The following is a 26479-nucleotide window of genomic DNA, read 5'->3' as shown; positions in this document are numbered from 1 at the left end:
TGACTCGGAACCATCAAACGCCATTTTGTCGTGGGACAGCATTCAATGTAACACTTGTTCCGTTCAACTTGAAGGTGTCACATGTTAAACCGTCCGGCCAATATTGACAGCAATGGACGCGAAACCGAGCGGAGTCAGAGGAGGCACTTGGAAAAGAGGCGGCCGAGGTGGAAGCAACAGCGACAGCGTCAGCGGTGAACACCGGGGCAGAGGGAGAGCAGGCCACCACCGCGGCCGGGGTAAAAGAGACCACTACCGCGGCCGTGGACGCGGAGGAAGCGGCCACTCAGCGGAGTTCCAACACCGGGTGAGAGAGAGCATGGAAGTTTACGTGACTGCCCCGCGTTTAGCTATTGATAGTTTCTTTGAATAATAACAGTGAAATCACGTCAATTTACAAATATGTGACGGTCCCCCCCCCCCCCCCCCACACACACACACACACACACACACATTCAAAGCACAGCCTCTGTTCAGTTGCAGAGCTGTGATTCATACTCGAACACAAGCAGCTGCAGCACACACGTTGTCTGATTGCGGTGCATTACAGAAGTGTGTTTGCACACGTCTCTACTGTACATGCTCAGTGCACATAACGAGTTCCTGTCAGCATGCACGCAGTCTTGGTCTTCCACAAACACTCCCACATTATCACCGGGCCTCGGATGTGACACACTCAGCCTCATATCCACTGGGATGCTCTGTGAGTAGATGCTCCTGCCATGGTAACTACAGGAGTAGAAGGCAAACAACAGGGGACTCTTTGATTGCAATCATACAAATCTCCGTTGGAACAGGGGCTCCTTGATTGCAATCATAAAAAAAAAAACAATCCCCATTAATGGATCCATAGCTACCATGGGGTCTTTGACGATATTGCTGGAAGAAAAATGAGCTCTGTGTTATTATTTCTGTGTGTGTGTGTGATTGTGTTTTGACAGGGCAGCAGAGAAACTGAGCATGCGTTGTGCCTCTGACACACCTGCTCTTTTCTATGGCAACCTAAAGGTTTGTGCAGCCATGTGACAAAACGGCAAGAACTCTATGACGCAGACGCATTTAAATTAGTTCAGCTTTGGATGTCTTGTTCTTTGTCACACAGTGGAACTTGCCATTTACCTTGACCCGTTTTGTTTGGCTTAGCTACCAATCTATGAATAAGAGCTATGTGTTAATGGCCAATTTACAAAAATGCTCTTTGTGGAGCTTTGTCAGAGGAAGTGTTGTTGGGAACATCTTTAGTCACTGTACCCAAGACTAGCTGGCTTTGCAAAGTTTACTCTTTTTTTTTTTTCAAGTTTTCAAGCCTGAATGACTTTTTCACACTATCTCCCATGTCTGTATTGTTCTGTATGATCTACTCCAACTGAACAATGTCTGAACGACACTAGAGGTCATGTGATGGTGTGCCAGTTGGTGCACACATACATTTCCCAACCAACAATTCCGGTGGGAAGATGGCACAGCAGAAAACAGATGTACTAACACCTCCACATTGACTCTTCAGGACTGTGGAACACCATTTTTGGCCCCATTTACGTTGAAGATTAATTAATTTTCTGTCGATCAATTAATCGATTAACCTACAGTGTTCATCTCTTAATCTGATTGTGTGCAAAGGCTCTTTGAAGGTTCTGTCCTATCACATGTCCCATCATTGTTTCAAATGAAAAATGATCTTGTCTTGAAGTATTCAGTTTTATTACCTAGTGCTTTTGTTTTTAGGAGAGACTGTTATAAAAGGTGCACCATTATTCCCATTTTGTCGCTTAAATCCCTCGTTCCTCACTGTGCTACCCCGCCATGTTGCTCTTCTTTCAGGACCAAGATGAGGGCGACAACTTTCAGGAGGAAGGCGACAGGCCGGAGGTTTTCTCCAGGAGGAAACTGGGGTCAAACTGGGAGCGTTATGAGGCCTCAGAGAGGCCGGAGCCTGACGATGACACGCCCGCTCAGAGAGGAACAGACTACCACGTCCTGCTGGGGGCCGCAGGTAAGATCGGGCCGCAAAAAACAGCTCGAGGAGGTTGTTTGTTTTGCCCACCACAGTGTTCAGTCAGCCATTGACGGGGGAGACAAGTCAGACATCTGAACTTTGCAAAAACTTTCCTAAAAATATTCCTATAATTCATTTAGATTTGTATGCATCACAACAAAGAAATAAAACCAATTAAGACAAATTCATTCCATTTCACACGTTCAAACATCACTGGGTTAAAGGTACAAAGGTATTTATGCGTTTGTATTGACTTCTAATTTGTGTATTAGCCTCTGTAGGATAACGACATGTAATATTCACACCGTGTCAAATACTCCAGCGAGTCTAATTGTACTTTTCTGAAGTTGTCTCCTAATTAGTTCAAATGAAATGAACGTGTTGGACACTGCTGTCAAACGGCTGCATAAATCCTTGTTTGACTTTGTTCGCTAATTTCAGCCTCAGTGCTCCGTGTTTCAGCCTCCTGGGCTCTCAACAGTCTCTCGTCCCTGTTTTTGTTTTTCTTTCCCCAAAGGAGCACAAGTTGAAAGCTCAGTGTCGTCTCATTAGAGCAGAGCTCGACACTTCTTCTTATTCAGGACGTTTTTTTCAGATAGCAGACCACAATGAGTCACATTTTGCAATATTGCTTTGGCTGTCGGCTTGCTACAGTTTCATAAACTGTGGTTTTAAAGTTGAGAAATGTTATTTTATAAATCAACAGGATGTGAAATTGTATTAATATGCAAATTAGTGTTACACCAGCACATTGGCCTTTTACTTAATAATCAACAAACAGCCACCAGTTGTTTTTCCTTTTTATGATGACACATAAATGAACTTTAAAGTATAACAATTTTACTTTCGTTACATAATTTATGTTTTCTTTTACCATCCAATAGTGTTTTGGGTGTTTTTAAAATGCTTGTTGTGGGTTTCATAATGGTATAAAGCTGTACGAATCAATATTTTAAAATGGACATAAGGTCAAATGATTGTGTGATGTGATATTGGTCGCTAATAGTGACAAACGATGTGATGATTATCAGCCGACTCTGCAGTTCCCCTCAGATTTATGGGGTATTTCAGTATTTTTCCGCTTTTGGTTTAATGGCCCACAGCTTTGCGTTTTTTGGTTCAGTCTCGCATCTCGGTGTTATTTTTCCGCAGCTGTTTTCAGTGAAAATGCTCCAACAACCCTCTTGTGTGCCACATCACACCACAGCCAATGTTAGCGACTGTTTGGTGAAAACAATGGAGCCTGTAGCACCTGTTGATGCAGCTTTAAGAGCAGTTTCAGAGGCTTGGACTTATGGAAACGTCATAACATTCTGGGAGGAACACTTTATTTAAATACAATTTCTGGCATTAAAATGAATTCATGCACAAGACATATCTTAAATGATTGTGTTTATTAGTATATCTGTCTGATTAGATTTCTTTAATAAGCCAAGTTTGCTGGTGTTTTGAGTCCTACATTCTGTGCAGGACTTGCTTGTGCTTTCGCATGAAGTTATGAGGCCATTTTGAACTCGGGATGAGTGTTTCAGCAGCTAAATGATTTCACAGAATTGTTTTTCTCACGCCATTAGAGAGTTGGGGAGCGTTGCGGCGCCGTGTCCCCCCCCCCCCCCCCCCCCCTTCTCTTGTAGCATAAATGCCAAAGGTTCTCCAGTGAGTTGTTTGACTCGTACCTCTCGTCTCTGTGTTTTGCCCACATTGTCAGATTAGTCATGCCGTACAGCAAGAGGCTGCCGCTCTCTAGAGGATACTTAATTGTATGTGGGAGGCGATGCTTTCAAGAGTCGTTTTCCTGGCCAATTAAGGTAGCTGTTGAATCAGGAATCTGCCACAGAAACCTCCCTTTTCCTCTTGGCTTGAGTATCATAAAAATGCTATGCTAAAAAATTCTGTGTGTGTGTTGTGTGTGTGTGTGTGTGTGTGTGTGTGTGTGTGTGTGTGTGTGTGTGTGTGTGTGTGTGTGTGTGTGTGTGTGTGTGTGTGTGTGTGTGTGTGTGTGTGTGTGTGTGTGTGTGTGTGGGGGGGGGGGGGGGGGGGGGGGGGGTAGCAGGGCTTATTTCTCCGTCTTATTTTGGATCCAAGGTGTTGAAGTATTCTGTTGAATTGGCAAGACTGGATGGACAGGATGTACAGGTCAAAAATGTTATGTATTTTCGGATAGATGATGATTTAGAGCAGTGCTTTTTAAAATGTTTGTAATGATTCGTGAAGTTCTTACAAGATTCAGAATCGCAGAGCAGGTTTAGATGTGCGTGAGATTATGGGCTGACTTTACAAGACTTCAATCAAATAGATAGGTTTCCCTCTGCCTCAAAAGCAGCAGAGTCATAAGGATGCTGCCTAAGAAGACGCTTTCTATCTGATGATGTTGTCGTCCGCTGTTGTGAGAGCTGAGCACATATGAACAACCTAAAACAAAACTCTATAAATACGTGTGTGTGTGGGTGGGGAGTGTTTTGTTCTACCTGACATTAAAGGGCAGAAAGCATCGGAGTTTTGTCAAAGTGAGACCATGCAACTCTTCAAAGAAGATTTTCAAAGCTGAAACAATTAGTGGATTAATTGATTGACAGAAAAATGAATCTGAAACAATATTGATAATCATTTCACCATTTAAAAACAAAATGCTGAATATCTCTGTCATTCAGATGTGACGAGGACATTTAAAATATGACAAGTTGAGACTATTTTCTGACGTTTTATTTGATTTAACAATTAATCGAGAAAATTGGCAGGTTAATTGATCAAAAAATAATCAGTAGTTTCGACTGTAAAGAGATCCTTCGTCTCCTGTTTCAAATAAAAAAATGAATAATCAATACAACACACCTTTGCTTAATTTAACGCTCTTAGGGGTTGACATTAGTGCATTGACTCTATGACTCTTCTGTACTCGTGTTGCGCTGTAAATAAGCATTTAACATCATATTGTCATTGTGGCTGCTGTTTAGCAAAAGTTCCAAAGGATGTGAAACTTTCAGAGTTTCTGGCTGAATAGATAATGAAACGAATCACTATCATTAGCTCCTCTTCCTGCACAGTCGAGTGGAAACTACACCTGTCAACACCTGTAAACACTCGCCGTGTTCAAGACCTCTAATCTTCTCCCCACAGCTGGGATCTTATTGAAATGTGACAACAACGTGGAAAGTAAAAATGACAATTCCGCCTGATTACAGAGAAATGCGTAAAGTTACCTTTTGACTGGGAGGAGCTGCTGTTGCTCCACAACTCCAGTTCCATGTTGAACAGATGGAGAGTGATGTCTTAATACAATGCTTTAGATACCAATTTTATTATCAATGGCACTTAATCTATAATCTAAAATTGTGATTTTGTGTTCACCACTTTTACTTAAATTAATAAATACAAAATTGTGATTCTATTATAATCATAAATAGAAATAATATATGTGCCATTATTGCACAGTCTAAACAACATTTAACATCTAGGTGGACATGCACCAGGCAACTGGTGTCTGCTAACGAAGATCATGTGATGTGATTGAAAGCCCCAGAACACTTACTAAATGGATGTGAGATTGTTTTGTCAACATTTGAAATGATCATAATCCTGAATTGGGAAATGTAGATAAATGGGACATTGAACCAAAGGGGGGAATAAAAATCACAAGCTATCCAACAATTTATAAAGTAATTAAAATAAGCTCCACCTTTACCAGCTGCAACATTAAAGTGATGAACACATTAATGCATAAATAATCATAATTCAAGAATATAAAAATGGTTCCTAATGAGACATTCAGCATAATGAGCATTCATACTTTTGGTGCTGAAAGTATTTTCTGATGGTAATACTTTGAATGTTGCACAAAGTATTTCCACACTGTAGTTTGGCCAGTTTTACTTCAGTAAAACATCTGAGTACTATAATACTAATAATGCAGTCCATGCATCCCACTCCTTTCATTCTTACATTCTACCTAAGATGGTGTAGTGCAGATTCTCTCCTTTATATAATCTCCATTTATATAACCTCAGTTGTCTTATATTTCAACTTCAATTTGACTTCTGTATCCAAAATGCATTCGCTGCTGCAGTGAATCCTTTTTAAGGAGCATTGGCGTTCTTATCTCTTCACGCATTATTATTTCATACAATACAAATGAAAGCACCAAAAAGGGAAAACCGAAGCTCAAGGTCTATAGAGACGTCTACCGGTTCATTGAATTTTGCCTCGACGATCTATTTCAAATATATAATCAAGTCATCAGAACAGTCCGTGGCTGTCTGTCTATTTGCAAAGGCTTTATTGAAAGCTCCACTGTACTCGGCGTGATTAGGAAAAATGCAGCCTGACGGGGCAATAATGTAAACAGAGTGTTCGATTTGAATTGAAGGTCATGTTGATTTGCGTCGTCTTGTGTGTCTCGTAGATGGCGATTATGTAGCCCCAGCTGCTTGTCCAAACAGCCCAAGTGCTTTTAGCATTCATGTGTTTTTGATTGAATCCGATGATTGGTTTTCAAGGATGAAACCTTGGCGCCTTTTGATTCTCAAAATATTTCCGGACCAGTGCTTTTTAGAAGCTGCTTTTGTGCAGAAAAGCTTTTCATCCGAGAGGAATTTCCGGCGAAAGGTGGTTGTCTGTATTGAATGAATTAAAAAAACGTATCAAGATGCCACTAAGCCTTTTTAAGGAATGAATCGACGTCTTTGTAACCGCGAAGGTGATTTTTATTTTGTCCTGTCTCGTCTCAGTTCTCGCATTGTTGGGGGTTGATTGTGCGGTTGCCAAGGGGTAATGATCACACATGGTGCAATTGCCATGTTCTGTGTGTGTGTGTGTCCGTGTGCCTGTATGACTTGGGGGAATTGCTGGGCAGTTATTTACATCCTAACACGGTCATCTATCTGTACACATTAATACAAGGATCAATCCTCCTCCCCCGCAGCCGTAGTCTAGGGCTGCTAATGGGCACCTATCAAGGCTCCATCATAATGAGACGAGAGGAAATCGCATTAGAGCTTCAGTGGTTCAGCTAACTAGATTGACAAACACAAGGACGTTTTCCTAACCGGGATGAATAGTCCCAATCAGGCCATTCATTTATATGTTCCGGTGTTGTTATGGATACTTGATTAGCCATCGGGACTGGAGGAGACTGGCGTCAAAGCAGAGGAATGAGGCAGGAAGCCAAGCGCATCACTGGTGGTTCGTTTCCCTGCAATTGGTGATTATGATGAAGCCAGCGGAGGATGGTGTGAGGTCAAATAGAGCAGCAGGTGGATCGTCGACACTTTCACCCACAGAGCGGTCTACCCACTTTCATCCTTGAATACCGGTTCCATTGTGTGACTGTCTAGTACTTTAACATGTGAGGCTTCATTTCAGGGCTGCTATTATTTTGTTTTTATGATAAACAGCAGATAAACTAATCTCAAATTAAATTGTCTCAATGATGATAAATTGGTTAAAGAAAAACGCCTTTCAAAGTCTGACAGAGCCAAAGGTCAAGTCATCAGAAACCTTGTTTTCACTGACCCACAATCCAAAAAACCCCAAATAAAATATAATATTATTGCTGCAGCTTTAAGTAATTTTTTAGATCTTTATATATTTTGTGGTTTTTGACAGTTGTTGGACATTTCATGACGTCACCACCATCGAGGACAGCCACGGACATTTTCTGACGTTCTATTGACCGACCGATTAATTGAGAAAATTATCCGCAAATTAATCAATAATGAAAAAAGCAATTGTCAGCTACAGAAAACCTGCAAATTTGAACATTTCTCAAACTCAAACAAGTGTAACTTTTGACATTTTTCAAAAGAACAATGGCTGAAATAGTCTAATAAATTACTGAAATAGCTGCCTTTTACATTTTTAGGGGATCAACTAATCTTTTGTTGTTTCAGCTCAGTTTTACTTCTTTGGATAACAATCACATTGTTTATACCTCCGAGGATGCAGTGCTATAAGTGTTTGGATGCCAGTCCTGCAGTCATGTGACTTTTCATCCCCAGCAGTTTTTAATGATCAAATCATCTTACTCCTCGTACCTCCCACTTTCTCCTGAGTAAAAAACAAACTAAACACAGAGCACCTCTACACGGCCATACCCAGACTTTCCAAAGTAACCAGGATCAATTTAATAACCTTTTGTGGGTGTCAAAAGTGACTGTTTTAAATCCGCATTGAACAAATTGTGCCGTAGAGCTCATAAAAGCACCAGTGACAGCTGATGAACCCCAGCACTTGTTCCATGATTCATTAATATAGTAACTCAGGCTATATTTGCTATTCAGTCCATACAAAAAAACGCTAGAATTTATAATTGGATTTTACTGAGCAATAAGTTGACAGCTGCTCCTATGCCCTGTTTAATTTCCTGTCATCATAGCCACATCAAACGGAATTTATACTCACCCTGTATGGCTCTGACAAAACACAATCCTGCAGCGTTAAATGGGCGCTTGGCCAGGTCTTTGATACGCTGTTTCTCCTTTTACTCCCTCAGTCTGGCAGAGCTCTCTCTCTCTCTCTCTCTCTCTCTCTCTCTCTCTCTCTCTGTGTCTTTCCCAGCTTCTCTAGTTCTCTCTTTCACAGCGTTGGCTTCACACCTTCCCTCACTGGCTCGCTCTTCCCCTCCCCTGTTCCCCCTCGCTGACTTTTTTCCCTCCGCGCTCCGTTCTCCAACGAGGTGAAAAACACACTTGTCAAATACAGGTAGGTCATCACACGGTCTCTCATCCTCATCAGTTGCTAAGTACGAGGTGCTTCGATGCGAACAAGTTTTTCCGGCATCCTCGTGCAGCGCTGTATTGCTCCCGAACGGTCTGGTTTCTCTCCGAGACAAGATGGTAAATGCAACAGCTGTTCAGTGTCCATGTCCATGTGACGGAGCAGCTTCGGTGCCTCGCTGGTGCTGTCCAGACCTTTTTCACAGAAGTGTGAATTACTAGAACTCCTGGTCCTCAGCAGTAGTCAAGTGAAGATCTCATCAAAGCTTTTTTTTTTTTCCTCTTTCACCAAAGATAAACTCATCATCTTCTGGGAAATTGATGAAAGCGGTAAAAGTGGTAGTTTCTTACTCTTTCTGCGAGATTTGCTCCACCGGCAGGGAAAGCGAAGTTGAGCTTCCTCGATCCTCAAGGCTGCACAGATCGAAGGACTTCTGCTTCTGCTTGCCTCGTCTGATAAGGCTGCTGCGCTGACGTCCGTACCAACGTGCAGATTTAACCGAGAGCCACTATTAGGAGAAATTCCCACATGGCCGGAAGCCTCGTCCTGCACACAAGCACTGGGCAACATGTAAGAGAAGGGAGGAAGAGGTGAGGAGGTAGAGGAGTAGGATGAAGCAGAGGAGAGGAGAGGAGGAGCCGGAGGAGGAGTCGATGTGGATGTCAGCAGCGGTTCAGAAAGGGCCGCTGTGTGCCTTTTTGCTTACAGCTGTTTGTCCTCATCAGAGAGGAAATGCATTCACACAACTGCTGGATACGTCACACTTCATGGTGACTTTGTTAATCCCCAAAGTGTTAATCCCCTCTTTTTAAAAGTAGCGTGAGTGACTGTGGAAGCAGTCACTGGTGACTGGCAGAGTTTTTGAACTGCTTTCAGTTTGCCAGGTAATCTCAAGGGCCTCATAGAGAGAGCTTTTCAGTGTGGGCCTTTCTGTTGGCGTGACCTTCGCTGTTCAGATAAGCGTATGGCTGTAGATGTGTTTTTCTTCTTTATACGCAACTGCTGAAATGGAAATTTAGTGAAAAGCAGAGAGGAAGAGAGTGTCGTATAGCACGGCAGATGCAGGATTTCTGGGGCTCATACTGATGTTGATCTTTTGGGAGTTTAAAATATGCTATTTAAGAATACATCGGTGGACAGTGCTCTAGTAAAACATAAACCCAGAATGTAAGCAAGCAATCTGGATAAAGATCCCTTAGATTTTTATTTTTTTTATTGTGACTAAGATGCATACTGAGCAATACATTTTACAATTGAAAATTGCACATGTCAGCGCTCTCTGGTGGACAAACAGAATTGTAACGCTGTTTCTAAATGACCACAAACCTAGTTTAACATGTACATTTGTTGTTGCTCATCCGCCCATATAAACGCTGATACCGATATATATCTACAATAAGCTAATATCAGGCGATATATCGACCCAGCTGATATCGATCCAGCTCTTATCCGTAGTAAGGAAACCACTTTTATAAACCTGGCAAGACACTTTATCCCAGTTACTGCCACTTAGGGCAATGTCACCTAAAACTAGTTTCACAATTAACCCGAGTAAGGATTAATTAATGACATCTTATGTAATACACCTGTGCACAAGATTCTCTGTCCCCACAGTGGAGCTGTTCTACATATATTAGCAGAAAAACATGGATTATGGTTTTAGTGAACATGATCAGTAGTTAGCACTATGCTAATATGCTATTCACAGCTAAATAATTAAATTGGATCTAAATTAATTATAAATGGATCTAAATATCACTTTACTTAACTTTCTCACCTGCAATCACCAGCAGCTGTGTTCACATTTGAGTAATTTTATCTGTATGAAGGAATTCATGTATTAAACACGACTAAAATGTGGTTGTTTAGAGAGTCATGTTGTCGGTTCCTGTAACTTTCTTTTGATTCGTTGCCCAGCTGTATCACCACCACAACGATGCTATCCATCTTTTTGGTAGGAAGGACTTCAGCCTCCCCAGAGCCATGTGGAAAATATAATGAGTTGTTAGTATTATTAGATGATGGATGAGGAGAAACGTGGAAAATATCAATAATACGAAACTGATCTACTATTTGCAAGAGGCTAGTCGAGGGTATTGGCTCTTTAACGTCCCGAGCTAATGCTTGACTTGCTCTGAAGCCATGCTTTGGGCTATTTGCTGTTTTTGGTGATTTCCTTTTAGCTTGTCATCCATGTCCTACTTGTTGCTGAATTCACCAGCAGTTCATATCAGTAAGCAGCGTCCATTCCAGTGGAGAACAGCTCGGTGACTGTCGTTGACGCAATGCGACTTAGACGTCACGTCACGTGTTGTGGAACGTGCCATCAGCTCCCAACGTCCCACTGACACGAGGCCTCATACAGGTGAGCAGCAGTGATGAAGACGGTATTGGATGACGTTTTATGCTTTTCTAAATTTATTTATGCACCTTACCACGAGTTGTTCGCAGGGTAATATTTAGACTAGGTTTCTCAACATTTTCTGGTCCACCTAAGTCCCAAAACTCTCTTGACCTCAGTTAAAAAAAACCCATTGCTAAGTTGTCATGTGAATTTGAGAGTGCAATATCTTTGTACACTGTTGTCAGCAGCTATATCTGCCAAACCGATGATATAGAAATGATATACTTCTCAACGTAATTAAACCTAAACCCATTTTTCTAATGTTTTTTAAATCAACCGCTCTTCAAAGCTAGCAAAGTGTGATGGCACAGGGCTTTGATGTTAGTGCATGAGAATAAAAACAGTGTGTGAAATGTGTTTTTAACAGACTTTATGGACATTGTTTACCAGGAGGACTTTGTCCCAACCAAAGCAGATTGTCTGGTTTGTGTTTGTACCGTACTTTACCACACTGCTTTACTCTCCTAATGATGCTTATTAGATACCATGACACCAGTCTTGATATATTTCTTTAAAAAAATACAATATTGATATTGCTCCTCCTTGAACACTGTGGTAGAAATGGAGCTCTCTTTACTCTCTAGATAATATCGTTTTGTGCATTGTGAAACGTCATGCATGCATAAAATCAGTCTTTTCACGACAACAAAGGTATTGGCTTTGAAAATTGTCGCTCCATTATGCAATTATTATAATTGCGGGTTTGATTCCCGCCCTGCTAGCCTGCACTGAAGAGCCACCATTTTTCTGGCTCCTTCAGAAATCACATCTTACCCTGAAAGGACCACAGCTTTTCATCCTCACTCTGTTGGGATTGAACAGGTTGAATAGGCCGGGGTGCCGTGCATTTCTTTGAAACTGTTTTGCTTTCATGTTAATACATCATGTATGTTCCTGTGGACCCCTAGGCTGCAGGCTAGCTATTGATCCTCAGGAGAATGCAATACAAAGGATGTGAGGCGTGTCTAATGCATCCCCCAGGGATTTCATGCGAGGCACACGGATATACGGTGATTGCTCGAATGCTGCAGATTGGGAACGTCACAGGCCTCCGCCCACACAGTTGAACCTGTGACATCAGCACTACGTCCCGGTGCTATTAACCACCAATATTGTTGAGAATAGAGGTTATCACAGGCTTACGTCATTGATCAGAGAACTACACACACGTCTTCAATTATGAGCTGTATTTATTCAGATGTCGTTGACATCTATGTGATATCTAGGAAGCAAGAGATTTGTCGGTTCGAGACAGACAAGAGTGGTGGTTCCCATTATTTAAAAGTTGGACCAAAAGGCTGTGCTCAGGTCATCGGGGGGTATCATGTCGCTCAGCCTCCCAAGGAAAGCTTGTGCTACGGAGCTGGAAAGACGGCATCGACCAATTTGTTGAACCTCAGATTCAGCAAGAGCGTTGTGGCTTCCACCTGACTGTGGAACCGTCAGTGAAGAGCTCTAGTTTATGGGGGAAACGGATGAAAACTTTCCAATAAACCAAATGCGTCGGTGGCCGTCAAAATATTCACTATTGATGTTCGTCTACGGATGATATATAATTGTGTCGGATCTGCGTTGTCAGATAGACATTAATTACCTAAAGCTGAGCCAATTATTTTAAAAGACAGCGGTTTAAAAAGAAAATTTGTAATTTAATGGTGTGTTTCTGTGCTTCAATTAATGATAATTGCTTTGTGTGCTTCCACCTCCCACACTGTGTTGCTTGTCTTGTGGTAAATAACAATGGAAGTGCTGATAATAATGGCACATAAAGCTTTCCACCAGATGCATCCTCGTCCTGTCTGAGCGTTTTTTTCTTTTTAGCATTTATTGTCAACTCCGGCTGCTCATTAGCTGTGACCAACCAAACGTAACATTTGTCATCAGTCAAACGGTCTTTATTTTAAACAAACACCAGTGTGCGCCCAATTCTGTCAACAGGCGTTGGTGTCACTAGCGAACCCAGATGACCATCGCTTCGAGTAGCATTCAAATGAGTTTCAACTACTTTAGTTCACTGAAGTAACATTCCCTCCAATGTAGATAATAAGGGATCAATAGCATGACTGGCTTCAGTAATGGTGCCATCTTGAGCTTGCCCCGTTACTCACGTTTGAGAGCATGTCTTGCTCCTCCAAAGTCCCTAATAGCCTGCCTTTTGAATATGAATGTGACCTCAGTCCGCAATTGGGGGGGAACCAAGATGAACGAGAGTCATTAAAAGCTCCAACAGAAAACACCAGCAGAGTTGACTCCGGGGCATTTGTGCCTCACAACATCTAGGCAGGCAATGAAATAGATTTCACTAAATGTCAACGTACAGACTAGTGGAGCAAGATCACTCCACCGAGATGTCCAATATTCAATTCAGTATCTATATAGACGGCACATCGCAGCCTGTGCATACAACTGATTATCAGTTATAGATATACATCCCAACGTTGATACAGCGTCCGAGCTGAAGGAGCCCACCACAGTTGAGGAGATTTCACGAGGGGCAATGCTTCACGTATCCTTGCCACCAAGATGGGTTTCCTGTCGATTGTTACAGGAATGTTATGGTTACGAATCCCCTCTGCTGATCAGCACCCTCACCTTTTCCTTGGACACCACTTCTCTCCTTCAAGCGTCATGGAAAGCTTCCATTAATACAATAAAAGACTGAAGGCCCCCTCTCTTGCGGCTCCTACCGCCCAATGTTATTACTTATCGACTGTGGAATATTAGCTATGTGTGTTTGGAAACAGTCCTGCCATCTTTAATTTCCTCTTACCAGACGGGCTTTATAAACAGACATGCTTTTTTTTTTTTATGTCAGAGGCTTAATATTATGTACAACCCCTCGAACTCAAAGGACTCTGAATGTTTAGATGCTGAGAAGGTTTTGGACAGAGTGGAATGTGGTTAGAGTCTAATCTTATACACACACCTATATATATTTTGACCCTTCTATGGCTGCCCTGTGTCTGCGTCTACCATGCGGCTGCTGTGTAAACCTGTCAATGGTCCACTGATGCCTCTAACGCTCCCATGAGTGACAATGAAATGGCTCTCACATAAGTGTTGAATGAATTTCAAACTATCAATCGATGCCTTTCTTGTTATGGTCTTCAAAAGGCAGATAGTGAGAGATGTCGATATACTGGTGCCGCGTACGTGTCTCTGGTTCATGATAATGTGAGGCTGCGTCTGTCTGCGCCTCCCTGTTGACCTATTGACTCACGCTGTTGATTTCCACAGTACATCCTCTCTGCATGTGTAATTTGAGAGGTTTTTATTTTGAACCAATCATTTACTTTTTTTTGGCAGAGTTCCAGTCAAACAGCTTGCACAAACAGGATCAGACGGGCTGTGTTTTTATAAGTCTACATCTGTGCAAGATGTTTAATATATCTTTGTTTCCCTCGCAACGAGAAATGTGTCATCCAATGCATACATGGTGTATGATGAGTGCAGGTACTGAAACAACGAAATACACTTCAGCGTCTAACCAAAAGTGCAGAAATGTAAAAGTAATGTGCTCAGTAGTATCCAGAATAAACTGTAATATACAGAATACATATAGAATAAGCAGTAGATATGAATATGCTAAGATATATATATATACAGTTCGTTAAAAATATATATAGTGCCGGTATGAGTAAAATATTGTATACAGAATAAACAGCTGGAAGTACAGTTTACTGTAGACCACAGTATGGTTTTCACTGTTAAGACTAAACAAGTAATTTGAAGACGTCACTATGAACTCTGGGAAATTGTACACCAGAAGACTGGGCACAATATTTTGTTCGTAAGATTCAAAGAATCTGGTGAAAAGAGCTCTTCCACATTGTGTCCGTGCGGCCACGAGCACAATTGATGTTCCTACGAACTGTATTTGTCTTGTAAGTGTGTCTTAGCAGAGTGCAGGGGGTGGCGTGTGTGCTTAGTGTCTTTGAGACGGCAGCACCATGACTCAGTCAGACTCAGACAGTTATGAGTGTCTCCTGATGAATTTACTACAAATACGCAGGAACTCGGGATCTCTGGAGGGAATCGATCAATCCGGGGTGGCTGCTCAGGATGTCTTGTTTGGATTTCAGTACTGCGATGTCTGTCACATTTCATCCGCTCAAGTCTTCAAAGGATTGAAACATTCACACTTTCTGGCAGTTTGGTGCTTATTTAAGGCGATCCTCAGGTCTTTATTTAGCTGCCTGTGGGTGCATTGTTCTTATCTTCCTGTGGCCTTTTGAAGCCTTTTTGTAAAGAGACGAAAACAGGCTTTGCCTGTGAAAACAAAAACACAGTTTTCCAATCAATTTAACAAATAAAATGCACCAGATGTGTGTAGGAAGCATTTTCTCGTCCTCTATGTTCCCGTCGGATCTGTGTTCAGGCAATTCAGTGTTCCCCGCAAGTGTCACGCTATTGATCTATTTTAAGCATGGTGTTGATAAGTATTAGCTGTTTACTCATCTGTTCAGCTAACCTAATAGCTGAGGGTCCTTGCATCTTCCTAATGAGGGACCCAGATGTCCCGGCACTCTCGGCCGATGGTTACTTCTGCCACAGGGACCAGCGCCGGGAGGCTGCATGTCAGCCTAAATCACACACTCGCTCTTCGCTGATTTGCCTTCTGCGTATCGTCTGGTCGTAAGTCTGCAGCTCGATAACGTCTGATGAAGGGAGCAGCTTAAAAAAAACGCGTTTCCTATGAGGGAGTGATAATAGGCTACCTCGTTCTGAAATTGTTGTTTGTATTGATTGTGTCTAAAGATTGGATTTATTGCATGGTTTAGCTTTGTGACTGGGGAGTCTTTGGTCGATGCACTCAGTCCTGTTTATTATGACACGTGTCTCACAGGTCGGTTTGTGTCTATTTGTCATTTCATTTATGCGTCGCTGTTGTCGTGTCAGGTTTGTTTAATTTCCAACTGCAGTCTGAATAATTTGAGAGTGAAAGTGTTGATGAAGTTAAAGTTTGTTTCCAATTGTAATAGATTTAGTAATTTTCAGCTATTGGATGTTGGTTGCCATACAATTATGTTCAGACATTCATGGTCCCCAGAGGATGAATCCCAATGACTGTGATGACCCCCGGACTTTTCCCTGTAGCGCCACCATTACGGCTGGGTTTGTATTGCTTAAAAATCACGATACCAGTACCCCTTAAACTAAAGTCATACTAATACCAACAGAGTACTTACTCCATGTTTGCCCTGCTAATGTTAGTATTTAGTTCAAAGCACCACTGAGGTCTTGTTTTACACCAGAATTTAATTTATTTTAAAAAGGGAAACAAATCTCTACAACACAAAATAACTGGCGTTCGCCCTCTTTACTGTCTTCAACACATCCACAGTAGGTCATCACTGGTGCAGGCAGTTTGATTTTTAGAAGTTGAATATGGAGATGAGTGTAATCAGGATGTGACATGTAACTTTTGAGCAGAAGTAAAACTGGCAAAAGTTACACATCAGTGCCTTTCATAACGGAGAGACAATTTCACCAGAGCAAAAACGAGATTAATTTGATTCTGAGATATATGCAGTTATGCAGCCAATACACAGTTTTACCAACAACAAACAACATTGATAAACACATTACACCCCGTAGCGTCACATAGCAATTTACGGTAACCACGAGCCTGTGGGGGATATCGTCCGTTTGGCTCAACTGAAAAACGGAAAAAAATATGATTACAAATGTATTTTTGTGAGGATTGCTCATTAAGTCTGTAACATTTCTAGTATTTATCAGTTTGAATTTTCCTTTTGTCAATATTACTTTATATATACAGATTCAGGCTTACAATGCTTTGTGGCACATTGACATGGATCAACAGTTCTGTGTACGCTGCACTAGCTCTACATAATTCTCGTTGACACTATTGATCCCAGTAGTCCGTAAATGAATATAAAACATGAAAAACAACACGGATTGAAGCCTAATAATATCCAGCAAATCGCTTCATGGATGTCTGTATCACCTGTTTGATTATGATGGATTAGCTCCCAGGTATCCCAGCATCTCGGCTCTGAACCGGCCATATTCAACAGGTCTAATGAGAACGAGGCCTCGAGTTGATTGGAGCTCTTCTAATACGACGTTGTCATAAACACAGCCTCACGCAATCGCCATTAAAAGTTAAGAGTAAACCTTCAGCCCTCTTTTATTGTCTCGCCTGGTTTGCTCAGGATTTTAATTGCAATTAGCACAGACAGTGATTTATCGATGCATAGTGGGTCTCAGCGCTGCGCCGTGTTAGGCTAATTGGTTTGGTTAAAAAGGCGTGACAGGGAGCACGCTGGAGGTGCGGTAGCTCTCGGAGAGACGATCAGATTGCAACAAGTTCCCCCGAACGGTCTTTCCTGCATGTTTTCTTCCCGTCTGTATTTCTCTTTCTTGCTTTACTCCGTCCGTCTTCCCTCAATCTTTTACTCTTATCTTTGCCTTCATCTTTCTCTGACAATTTCCATCGTGTCCCTCCTCTTAGTGCGACCAAACACCCATCAGACGGGATTTGTCACCGAAGTAATAACACTCGATGAGTTTTCTCGCTCCATCTCGCCTCTTATCCGGAGAGGATCTGCCACGACAGCCGGTTTAAAAGAGAAGTAATCATTCACCTATCACACGCCATTACTCTACTGCTAAATGAAAGAGGGGGGGGGGGGGGAGCAGGGAATGAGCATATTCCTCTTCTAGTCTGGTGAAATGTCAACATTTCACTGCAGGTGTTAGTGGAGACTGAGCAGCGGTGCCGTTGCTCCTCACACGTCCCCTCCTGTTTCTATTCAACCAGTCGCTGCTCCAAGAAAGGTGGCTAATCAAGGCTAAGTCCAGGCTGCAGCTGTGCGTTGGACCGAGTCTGTGCACCGCTGTATGCTGAAGGTGTGGCTCACCCAACAAGGATGTGCACCACTGATGTTTGTGGTGTGTGTGTGTGTGTGTGTGTGTGTGTGTGTGTGTGTGTGTGTGTGTGTGTGTGTGTGTGTGTGTGTGTGTGTGTGTGTGTGTGTGTGTGTGTGTGTGTGTGTGTGTGTGTGTGTGTGTGTGTGTGTGTGTGTGTGTGTGTGTGTGTGTGTGTGTGTGTGGGGGGCTGTCTGCACTACAGCCAATAGGGCAACAGCGGCATGCTCAGGCAAACCGGACACAGGGACGCGCCCATAAACCGCTTGTGTTCAGGATTGTAACGTAGAGTTGCTGCTATTGAAAGTGTACCGTCTTAAAAGCTTTCATACTTCTTCTCTAACTGAGGCTCCAAAGATATTCAATATAAAACGGACAAATGCAGCAAATTCTCTTATTCTAATTATCTAACCATTTCAATTACTGACTTTTCTCTTTGTTCGTTTCAGCTCAAATACAAGGTAAAAGAAGACTCCACAGTGCAAACGTTGGTGGCATTAATGCTCTCGTTAGGTGCACGTTGCTGTTAATAGAAGTCCAGTAATAACATCATTAGCTTTCTGTCATCCTGCTACATCTTTTATGCCTTTCCTCTATTCATCACCCTCTACGTATAGCAGAGCGATACACATCCAGCCCGTCTTCTCTTGGTCCTGACTCGGTGCCGGTGCTCGACAGTCTTACAAAGCAGGACGAGGGGAGTGAGGGGAGGAGGGGGGGGGGGTGAAGATGAACAGCGGCAGGGTGAGAGCAGAGTGGAGTTGAGTGGAGCAGGAAAAGAGCGGAGCGGAACAGAAAGGCGGGAGCGGCGGCCACAACACATCCCTAATATAAAAGATGAGAGCGGGACGAGCCATAGATAGCTCAGAGAGCTCAGCTCGGGTTGCGAGCTAAAAAAAAGCCACATTTGTTAATGTGGGGTTCAGCCAGCAGGATGTCAAGAGACAGGATACCACATCATACAGAAGTTACACAATGCCAGCCGAGCCACTTAGAACAAAGCGTGAGTAATGCAGTGTTTATTCACTGTGGAATAACTCACCGAGGCTCACCAGCCCCAGCTGACGCACTCAGACAATCATTCGGGTAATGAATTGATCTTTAATCAGTCGTGTGGCGTGACGTCAGGAGCTTCACTGGCATTTGTAGCTATCGCAGTAATATTTAACTAAATTCCTACGCAGGACGGGAACCGTTTTTCTGAAGTTGAGTGTTTTAGATACAAACCGCTTTGGGCTTTGTTACGATGTTAACGGCGTTCAAAGGTTTGCCTGATGAACAATGATGAAGCTTTCTGGACCAACATTGCTAATGGGACTCTTGATAGCCTGTATTTCTATTTAACTTATCTTATTTTCCTTTCATCAACTAAATACACAACAGAATAACTCACACAGAAGTAGAATGGAATGAATAAATGAACTCAGGAAGAAAAGAAGTACAGGTGTATTAAGATGTCGTTAAACACTCTTAAACTCGATCGTATTTCTTCATAAAAACTTCAAATTTCACTTTCAGCTTTGTCTTAGCTCCATGACATACATTGGTTTATTTTGAGGCTGTGGTTTTAACACTGAGATGAATCAATGTTTTTAAAAGCACTTGTGTTTCAGTATTGGTTCCTGCATGAATCCATATTTTGCTCTGGTCCTGTGCTGCTCCTCTGTAGATTTATCAATAACAGCATAGATTGCTCTTCTAGCTGACGTGAGGACATCTCGAGTTAGAGGAGCATGGCCTTGGTTGCCTGTTAGCCAGCCACTGTTAGCATTTGTGATATTAACTTCTCTGTTAATTAATCTTATTTTCTCAGTTAATCGTTTGATTTATGGAATGTTTGAAATAAGAAAGGCCACATGTGTCTTGTTTTATTCAACCTAGAATCTAAAACCAAAAGATATTCAGTTTACACTGATGCAGAACACAGGAAAGTCAAACAAGTTGTTTGATATTTTTGCTCTTTTTTTAGCGATTAATCAGCTCGTCGTTGTCGCTCCTGTTCCAGTTATGATCTTCAAGTTTGACATGTGTGAGCTAAGCCCGAACAGCAGCATTGATTTAGTGGAGTGCAGTTTGACTGAAATGCGTATTGTTCCTGTTTATTTTCCACAGAGCTCGGTCACACGCGTGAGACTACAGGTGTAGCTGTGCACTGAAAACCGTGTCGGCCGAGAGCAGAGAGGGGATTTAAGTCTCGCAGGTCTGTTTGGACGAGCAGGAATGAAGAGTTGGCTTCGCTCGCTCTTTCATTTTTCTTCATTCGCTTCTTTTCCTTCTTCTTCACACACACACACACACACACACACACACACACACACACACACACACACACACACACACACACACACACACACACACACACACACACACACACACACACACACACACACACACACACGCCCCTCTTCCTCCTCCTCCTCTTCCTCTTCCTCCTCCTCTTCCTCCTCCTCCTCCTCCTCTTCCTCCTCCTCCTCCTCCTCCCCCCCTCTCTCTTTCTGTCTTCTGGAGGTTTGACTGAAGCTTTTCCTCATCCTCACCGGCAGCTGTTGCCATGGTTGTGTCAGCGCTCTCTCTCCCAACTACCTGGGATGGTATTTCCATGGACACAGAACAGGATGACACCGGGCTGTGGGGTGTAGGAGGGAGGCAGTTCACCGCTGTCAGCAGTTCTGTGTGTTGGAGGAGGAGGAGGAGGAGGAGGAAGAGGAGGAGGATTAGAGTCTGCAAATATATTAAACAGAGAGGAGCAGGAGTTGGAAAAAAGAGGAAACGGAAGAGTGAGAGGCCCACTGTTGAAGGGTGATTTCTACTCGATGCAGATTACATTTTTAACACAGTTGTTCAGTTTAGTTGTGAACAACAAAACAAGAGGGATGAACCAGGAGGTCTCACACTGAATCCTGAAGCTGTTGCATTAACACCGGAGTGGACATATTAACATGTGAAAGACATGATTATACAGCTTTTTTGTGATTATTGAAGGTGTCCTATTACTTCAACAGGCTTCGCCGCGTCGGCTCCCTGGTTTCTTATTTTCTTGGCGAGGCGCCCAGATATATCATTACCCAACAATCTTCTTAAGATTAGGTTTAAGATGTTAGTTTTTACGTCCACCATACCTGGGGTTAACATGCCCAGCTTTGTCGATCTCCTCGATAACAGACACCCGTGCGGCCCGACATAAAGGCGTCCACCCCATCAAGCCGTCACATAAAGCTGACATTCCCTTTCCCGTTCTCTTATCCGCCTGCCTCGCAGTCATTGTAACCTTGATAAAGCTTCCATTCATAACTCACGCTTCCCTCGGCCCGTTTGACAGCGGGGACTCGGCCTCTCCTTCTTGACCCCCTTTCACTCCCCCGCGCAGCCGAGCAATCAAGGACAAACCGCAGATGGTGCTGAGCGTCTCTCCGCGTGAAGCGGCCGAGTGTCTTTTTATATAACAAAAAACCAGAGGCTGCGACTGACTGCGGCTCCTCCGTCAGGTCTCCCACTGGCCGTCCATCTGTGTGTGGCAGACTGAGCAGAGTCGGCCGCGCTTCACCCGCACACTGTTCGGCTTCAGCGTACTTTGATTAAAGTGAGCAGTGCACATCCTCATCCCGTGTTGTGGAGCTTCGGTTTGAAAAAGTCTATTTGTTTGCTGACTGAAAACTGCTGCTGGTTTTAAACCGATAGACGGTAGACTTATTTATACTGTAGATGCATTGTTGACGTACAGTCTTGTAAAACTCAATTAAAGGGCCTCAAACAGCTATAGATTTGTATTGATGTTAGACGACGGAGCGGTCTCCCCCCTCAAGTATTCAAGTATTTCTTCCGTCTACGTTTGAGCAAAGATGACCTTTCTCTACTTCATCTAAAGGTATTCACATTCAGCCTGTTATTCCACCCAGAGTTACGAAACACTCCCGCTCGGTTGCGGTGAAAGCCACATCCACAACATGAGGAGATTTCTTTTATTAGTGGTGCTTCACATCTGACACAGTGCATCCCTCGTTGAGCCGTTTTTATTGGATGCGTATGTGTTTTGACTGAGCACTCCACATGGTTTCTCTCTCTGTACCAACACAGGTTTCATCTGGACAGTTTTCTCCTTTGTTTATCTGCGTCTGTTTGGTTCAAAAACTCAGCTGCCAACAGCTCTGAAATGTCTCGACTGGATGTGCGGCACCGCTGCTGCCGTTTGTGATTATTAATAATACGACCTCGGTGCCTTTTGTAGCTACAAGAGCCCCTCAGCCAGTCGATGTTTTCGAAGCGAAGTGGCGTCGCATGCTCGCCTGCTTTAACTCTCATCCCGATCAACACTTTGCACAAAGCTCCTAACCGCTTTCCAGAGAAACCCTGCGTTAGCATTTCAGACATTTCAGGTGTGAAGGCTTACACGGGCCTGGAGTTGTGCTTGTATTTTTAGAGACATGAGCAAACTGAAGAAGAGGAGTGTTGTTTTTTATTTAAACTCGAGCAGACAGCAGTCCTGTAGGAGCAGTTGTATGTCAAACTCTGGTCTTGTGTGTCTTTCTCAGGGGATTCCTTCACTCAATTCCGGTTTTCAGAAGAAAAGGCCTGGGAGACGGACTCATCTTCAGCCAGTCAGGTAAATCTATATCCCACACAGTCTTTCTGCGTTGCTTCTTTGTCTTTCATGGATTCAACCCACTTTGTTGGGTATGGATCCTTCAAACAGACATGAGGTTTGGATTGAAAGTGCACAGCAGTTAGAAAGCAGCATTGTTAGCCTCCTCGCGGCGCTAGGTTGACATTAGTGGGTTTGATTGATGCGTCTCGACAATTACAATGACCTGCTAGTTTATCTGGACTTCCAACTGCACATATTTGTTTCACTTCAGAAGTCTGATTCCTCATGCTCACATTCGAGATCAGGACTGATACTGATGACCAAAGTAGCATCGCTTTTACTAACATGACTCGATTGTTTAAAAGTACACGCGACTTTGCTGTGATCGCTTACTTCAACACACATTTCTCTGTAATCTTAAAGTTGAGCCTTTGACTCTATACCAGCATTCGGTTCCTGAACTCTTTCTGCTTCTTATGTACAGTCAGAGCTACGATGCTTTGTACAAATGAACTAGTAGGATAATTACAATATAAAGAATGAACACGGTTTTCACATCCGCAGAATAGATCTCCCAATACTTTAATTATAGTTATATATTTTACTTCATGCCAGTCTTTTGGTTCCGTATCCTGATGAAGATCCAGTGGGCTGTGGCTGTAGATTTTAAGTTCTCAGTCACAGTGATCTCTAAATATCGTACTTTAAATGATCAGTTAGAGACGCATTCGATCTGAAAACGTAAACCACTAGATTGTGGCTGATTGTACAGCTTTGTCATGTTCCCTCTCTAGATGTCTGCAGTATTTGTGGACCTTCCAGCGCTCGCACAGATTCTTCAACAAGTGCCTCTTCATCAGAGACTCAACCTGGAGGCTGAGCTGCTTCAGGTAGGCTGTTAGACTGAATATCCTGCACTGGAGAAAGAATCGTCTAACCAATGTTTGACTTGCATTGCATTCATTTCTACGCTGATCCTGTTTCAGGTGTCGACACCTTTAGAACTGCCCACTCTGACCCTCACACCTAAACCGGAGATGCCCAAAGCGGCCACATTTACTCCTCCGTCTGCAGCTTTAAAAACCGTCGGCACCGACCAGACAGTCCCCGTGGCTACAAACCCAGCGTCAAGCTCAGAGCCTCCGGTGGTGGATGAGGAGGAGGAGGAGGAGGAGGAGGAGGAGGATGGTGATGAGGAGCTGGACCAGCTGCTCAGTTTACAGAAACCAGCCTGGGATGTGTCAGGAAGCCAATCTGTCAGTGTCGCAGATGAGGAGAGTGCGGTTCTAAAGAAAGGTCGGTATATTCAACTTGTTTTGTTTAAAAATGGTCTACGGTATTTAGATTCACGTTCTGTGGGCGAGTTACACGAGAGGATTGATACCACTCATGTCTGTACAGTAAGTATGAAGGCTACAGCTAACAAACCGCTAGGTTTAGCTTAGCATAAAGACTGAACACAATGGGGAGGAGCTAGCCTGGCTCTGTCAAAACCAGCAACTTCAAACTGACCAATTAACATGTTCTATCTTCTGTTACTATGACATATGAAGTTTTTGTACAACATACTATACTATTAATTTTATGACATACTACGCATGTACATTTACATTACATGTTTATGATATACTATACCATAACTTTTTTTTTATTCGTTTTTTAAAGCGTACTATACTATGACTTGTTTATGACGTTTACATCACGTTGTCAATATACTATTTTATACAATTATTTTTTTCAACATGCTTCCCTTTGACTTTATAGAGCTTTTTAGACATTCTATTCTGACTTTTTAATTTCTTTTTTTTTACGGTTTATTATGACTTAATATACAATGACATTTTTATTTTGGAGAATCTCACTGCAGCAATATCTATCTGCAGAAATTAATATTCAGCATAGAAGGGTGCTCGAGCACAAACTGGATTTTATGTTAAGAACTAATCATTTGGAAAGTCACATTTTTTCCACCTTGTGCTCTTTTACTGTGCAGCGTGTGAGCAAGTGAAGGAGATGAAGCCAGTGTTGATAGAGGAGAAAATGGATGAGGTGAAAGACAAAGATGTCACACCTCCCAAGTCTGCTTCCGTCAGGCAGGAAATGACAGAAGAAGACCTGGAGGACTGGCTCGACAGCATGATCTCCTGACCGTCAACCACCAAGGAAAGGACTTGATTAAAGACATACGATGTATATAAGGAAACTGGACGTTGCTTTTTAACTCAACCTTCAGATGACAGTATTAGAAATGTGATACGTGCAAATGTTGCTGTTGCACTTCACGTTTTAGAGACAGAATTCTTTGTTCCTTGTGAAAGTTACACATCGCAGGATTGTCGCAGTCCGAGGAATCTCGAATGCAAAAAAGTACGGAGAGATAGTGAAACGTTGCTTTATTGCGTTAGTTGCTTTATTCATTTCCTCCCCCTCATCAAAAGAAATGCAGTTTACCAAAGCGACTACATACATACAAATAGCCATACAATAGCAGTGAACCATTTTGTCCTCAATAAATCCTTGAACTACGTGTTTTTTTCCCTCTGTTTAAGGGCTCATCTACTGTGGACAGAAGTGCAGGTGGGCAAGACTTGGAAACAACCAAACTAAGCTACATTTACACAATTATCATCTAGATTTTATACAACAAATGTTTTCTCTTTTCATAATTTAATAGCCTGAGCTACATCTGCTTGTAACTAATCCAGAAGAAGAGCGCTGCTTGTGTCAGGAGGGGGATACAATATATATTCTTTGCATAGTTTCTCATAAGGCACACCGGCACTTGATAACTCCTAAAGTATGTCGTCTGTGGTCCTGGACGAACCGTTTTCTGTGACGCCTCATTTTAAAAAGGCAGATTAGGTTTCACTCATGTCGTATAATGTTTACCGGATCAATACTGATCATACTAGAAGCACACGTCCATTCAAGTTGGTTTGATAAAACATGACACTAACATCCCGGCGTTAACCGAGAAATTGTGCATATTCAGACATTCAGTCGTCACGCTGTAACCCTTCTTGTGTATCAAATGTCTACACACAACAAATTGTGCAACAGGTTGGGGTTAAGCAAGTGAAAAGGCAATGTGAATCAGAATCAAAAGAAGACTTTGCATATAAGAGGCGTCGTGGCAAGTGACTTTTTTTCGTGTCCCATCAGTCATTCGTCTTAAAATCGTTTTCTTGAATTCATTTTTTTTTTTTGTGTGTATCGCCATGGCAGCAGACAAAGTCCAGAGAGTGGTCAAGTTCACTGTCCCTTTCAGATGGAAGGTAAGTAGAGAGGCACAACACAAGAATGTACCCTCTCTAACCCAGCTGGTCCTCATATTGCTTACGGAAACAGTCTCCAGTAGGGAAGAAGTCCCAGCATCTCTCCTGGTACAACTTCCACACAAACGACTCCTGGAGGAGGAAGGACAAAACAGATCTGATGACGCTGAGAAGTTTAGAGACCGTTACAGCGGCACTCCATCAATTTCACGTATTAAGATTAGTTATGACTGACGGCTGTTTCGTCAAAAATAAAGTAATTAGTGTTTTGTCAAAAAAAATAAGAGGGTTAGGGTGTATAGTATGTCGAACAAAATGTGAAAAAGGCATAGTATCGTGTCGAAAAAAAGCATTAAAAAATCTTTGTATATTATGTTGAAAAAAGTCATAAAAAGTTATAGTATAGCCTGTTGAAAAAAATTCATAGTATATCAAAAATGTATAGTAAGAAATGTAGTATAGTATGTCGAAAGAATTATGAAAAAAGTCAAAGCATAGCCTGTCGATTAAAGTCATAGTATGTCAAAAAATAGTCATACAAAAGTAATTGTATGTTGAAAATTCATAGTATACCTGTCGAAAAAAATTTGAGAAAAGTCATCATATAGTATGTCGAC

The 26479-nt window shown here is 42.4% G+C and overlaps 2 protein-coding genes across 2 annotated transcripts in view; one reads left to right on the top strand and one right to left on the bottom strand.

Moving 5' to 3' along the window:
- Positions 1–112: 112 nt before the first annotated feature.
- Positions 113–25114, top strand: aven (apoptosis, caspase activation inhibitor; the record flags this gene model as incomplete). Its single annotated transcript, XM_079180421.1, has 6 exons — positions 113–307; positions 1822–1993; positions 22535–22605; positions 23382–23477; positions 23574–23883; positions 24581–25114. The coding sequence occupies 6 exons, from the start codon at positions 113–115 to the stop codon at positions 24733–24735; spliced, it is 999 nt and encodes a 332-aa protein (XP_079036547.1). The 3' UTR covers positions 24736–25114.
- ryr3 (ryanodine receptor 3) overlaps positions 24768–26479 on the bottom strand; it is a gene marked incomplete at its 5' end in the record, with an annotated part of 102176 nt that continues 100464 nt past the window's right edge. The window contains 1 exon segment of the mRNA XM_079180418.1: positions 24768–25994. Coding sequence (XP_079036544.1) covers positions 25899–25994 — 96 coding nt within the window. The 3' untranslated portion in view covers positions 24768–25898.

Source organism: Pholis gunnellus (assembly GCF_910591455.1).
Source record: "Pholis gunnellus genome assembly, chromosome: 19".
Taxonomy (NCBI): Eukaryota; Metazoa; Chordata; class Actinopteri; order Perciformes; family Pholidae; genus Pholis; species Pholis gunnellus.
The sequence above is the reverse complement of the archived record's forward strand: the minus strand, read 5'-3'. Positions and strand labels throughout refer to the sequence as shown.